Source organism: Piliocolobus tephrosceles, chromosome 16 (assembly GCF_002776525.5).
Source record: "Piliocolobus tephrosceles isolate RC106 chromosome 16, ASM277652v3, whole genome shotgun sequence".
NCBI lineage: Eukaryota > Metazoa > Chordata > Mammalia > Primates > Cercopithecidae > Piliocolobus > Piliocolobus tephrosceles.
The window spans coordinates 51,693,997-51,697,545 of record NC_045449.1 but is presented as its reverse complement, the minus strand read 5'-3'; the positions used below and the strand labels follow the sequence as shown (position 1 = coordinate 51,697,545).

At 48.6% G+C, this 3,549-nt stretch overlaps 1 protein-coding gene across 1 annotated transcript in view; it reads right to left on the bottom strand.

The window, feature by feature from the left end:
• Positions 1–37: 37 nt before the first annotated feature.
• The window catches only part of RUNDC1 (RUN domain containing 1), a 17,789-nt gene continuing 14,277 nt past the window's right edge, over positions 38–3,549 (bottom strand). Inside the window, exons 2-4 of the mRNA XM_026448631.2 lie at positions 2,610–2,808; positions 1,706–1,825; positions 38–1,293 (exon numbers count right to left, since the gene is read on the bottom strand). Of these exons, the coding sequence (XP_026304416.1) occupies positions 428–1,293; positions 1,706–1,825; positions 2,610–2,808 (1,185 nt within the window). The 3' untranslated portion in view covers positions 38–427. The remainder of the gene's footprint in view (positions 1,294–1,705; positions 1,826–2,609; positions 2,809–3,549) is intronic.

The window sequence follows — 3,549 nt, the reverse complement described above, 5'->3', positions numbered from 1 at the left end:
CCCGGGTTCACGCCATTCTCCTGCCTCAGCCTCCCGAGTAGCTGGGATTACAGGCGTCTGCCACCATGTCTGGCTAATTTTTTTGTATTTTTAGTAGAGACGGGGTTTCACCGTGTTAGGCAGGATGGTCTCAAACTCCTGACCTTGTGATCCGCCCACCTCGGCCTCCCAAAGTGCTGGGATTACAGGCGTGACCCACCGCGCCCGGCCTGGCAGAACCTTCTTAACAAGAGGGTCTCTCCAGCACATCTTTCCGAGATGCTAAGTTGGTGGGGAAAACAGACTTTGCACTCATTTGGCCAACCGCCTGAGCAGGGTCTGGCAAAAAAGCCTTTAACCCCACTTTTGATTCCTTGCTCCTATGCTGGAAGACTAACACATCTATTTCTACTGAGCAAGGAGCTTGTCTGGGGTTAGGGCACTCTCATCAAAAGGCATCTTTGATGTTTTTGAGCTGGCGCACAGCCAGATCTACAGGGAGGCTAAACTTGAGGCTGCTGAGGCGACTGAGCAGGTTGAGGGCGCTCTCAAAGCCTGTGTGTGCCATGTAGCTCCAGGGCTGGTAGTGAGGCTCGATGAGTGACCCAGACTTGCAGATGAGGTTCACCCAGGACACCAGACGCTGCTCATTCAGTGCCATGCACACCAAAGCCTTCAATTCTGAGTCTGCACTGCGCTTAAAAGGGTCGTGCTCTGTCAGCACCATGTGGATGGCTGTCAGCAGGCTCTGTTTGGGGGTCACAACAGTGCCTCCCGTAACAGGAAGGGCGAAGGACTGGGACAGCTTCCGGGCTGGGGATTCCACATAAGCTCGGCCGTTCTTAGCATGGTAGTACTTTACAAAGAGCTCCCAGGGGTGCATGGCCTCAGGGGCCGAGGAGAAGGCTGGCAGCAAACAAGCAATAGGAGCCATAACAAGGCTCATCCCTGGGGAGGAGGCATACAGTCCATGGGCCAGCAGGTCCCTTACGGCCACCGTCAGCTCCTTCCGCACAGCCATAGTCAGCTCATCCTTGCCTCCCAGAGAGAGGTCCTGGAGGTTGGCAGAGGTGATGACATGGTCGTGTGGCTGCTGCCTCAAGGCTAGCTGCTTCACTCTGTCCACTGACACCTCCAGCCTCTTCAGCAAGGGAGAGTAGTCTCGGTCAGCCTGGCCCCTCTGCCACAGGGTTGGAGGGATCTGGCCTGTGGCACAACCAAATTGGCTAACAGCAAAGATCTGGAGCACTGCCAGTGCTCGCCGCATCAGGTGCAGCCCTGTCTCCCGGACTTTCTTCACATCCTCTGCCTTTGCTGCTTAGAAAAGACAATGGCTCATTAGTGAGAGGCCATGATGGCACGGAGCTACACTCAACAAATCTCAGGCTGAGATCAGTCTGAGCCACATGCTGGGTCTCACATGAAGGCAAGAGCCACCCAGGATGTAGCTGGGCCTCCTTTTTTTGGTTAATAATAGCTGTATTGAGATATAATTCACATACCCTATGATTCACCCATTTAAGTGTTAATTCAGTGGTTTTTAGTATATTCAGAATTGTGTAACTGTCACTGCAATCAATTTTAGAATATTTCATCCTCCCCAAAAGCAATTCCATACCATCAGCGTTTCTCATTTCCCTCTTCTCCTCAGCACACCCAAGCCCTAGGCAACCACTCATCTACTTTCTGTCTCTAGAGATTTGCCTGTTCTGGAAACTACACTTACTTTTGCTGTTTCCTGGAGGCGGTCTGCTGCTGCCTGTTCTGCTGCAGCCATTTCCTGTCTTCCCATTGGCCTTGCACTCACAGTGTCCACCACCTGTCTGCAAGGGGCTTCCCACTTCATCTGAAATCAGAAATTATAGAAGAGACACTTATTTAGCTCTTTATGGCAGATCTTTAAAGGAAAAATAATACTTAATGGTGCCTATTACAAACAAGAATTTCACAAAATCTTGTCCTATTTAATTGTGTAAAATGAGGACTGGCATACAGTAGTTGGCTCAATAAATATTTGCTAAGTGAATGAACCATGAATCATTTTATGGATGAGAAGAGTAACACTAAAGAGGTTAGTAACATGCTCAAGGACATAAAACCAATGAGTAGGAGAGTGGAGATTTTAACTATCTGATTCTGAAACCCATGCTCTTTCTACTCTGCCAATGCTGTCTCCCCTACTAAGCCATCAAGCCTCTTAAATAGTACATCAAGAATTGGCACCTTTTGGCCGGGTGTGGTGGCTCATGCCTGTAGTTCCCCGTACTCTGGGAGGCTGAGGTGGGCGGATCACTTGAGGTCAGGAGTACGAGACTAGCCTGGCCAACAGTCTCTACTCTCTTTAGTAGAGACTGAAACCCCGTCTCTACTAAAAATACAAAAATTAGCCAGGCGTGGTGGCGGGAGCCTGTAATCCAAGCTACTCGGGAGGCTAAAGCGGGAGAATCGCTTGAATCTGCGAGGCGGAGGTTGCTGTGAGCCAAGATTGCGCAGGAGGTTGCCGTGAGCCAAGACTGTGCCACTGCACTCCAGCCGGGGAACAGAGTGCAACATTGTCTCCAAAAAAAAAAAAACCCCAGAATTGGCACCTTTTTACTAGTACTCAGAATATAATTATTATGACATCTAACCTTGGATGAAGTTGATGAACATCTCGAGGTCTCGGATCTGAGTTTTTAGTTGCTCAACCAACTGTTCTTTGACTCGGGCTGGGTTGACGATCTGAGCCACCGCTGCATCTACGCGCTGACGAAGCTCTTCAGTGGACAGGGAACTGATGTCCTCATTCAGATTCATGTCCAGTTTCTTTATTAACTCATCTATGATCACCTATCAAGATCACAAGCAATGAGCACACTCTTTGGAAATTTTTAGGGAGAGGGTTAGGGAGGAGAATCTAAGTATGTCTTCTGTCCTTAAATGGAAGTAAAAAAACAGACCCCTAAATTTGTGAAAGAAAATGACTTAACTGCTGATTGATCAAGGTAAGGACACAGACTCTCTACTTTTAAAGTAAAAAGAACTCTTAGTTCTCTGATAAAAATGGATCCTCCCACTCACAGTAAATTTCTACCAGGCTAGTCAGATTTCACTCAGAAGAACAACAGTATGAAAAATCCAAAGTGGCTGATGATCCAACAAACCTTATACTTAGTTGCTCTAAAGGCTTCATTCAAGGAGAATATACACTGATTTTTTTTTTTTTTTTTTGAGACAGAGTCTCGCTCTGTCATCCAGGCTGGAGTGCAGTGGCCGGAGCTCAGCTCACTGCAAGCTCCGCCTCCCAGGTTCACGCCATTCTCCTGCCTCAGCCTCCCGAGTAGCTGGGACTACAGGCGCCCGCCACCTCGCCCAGCTAGTTTTTTGTATTTTTTAGTACAGACGGGGTTTCACCACGTTAGCCAGGATGGTCTCGATCTCCTGACCTTGTGATCCGCCCGTCTCAGCCTCCCAAAGTGCTGGGATTACAGGCTTGAGCCACTGCACCCAGCCAATATACACCAATTTTTAAGAGACAGGGTCTTGCTTAGTCATGCAGGCTAGGGTCCAGTAATGTGATCATAGCTCATT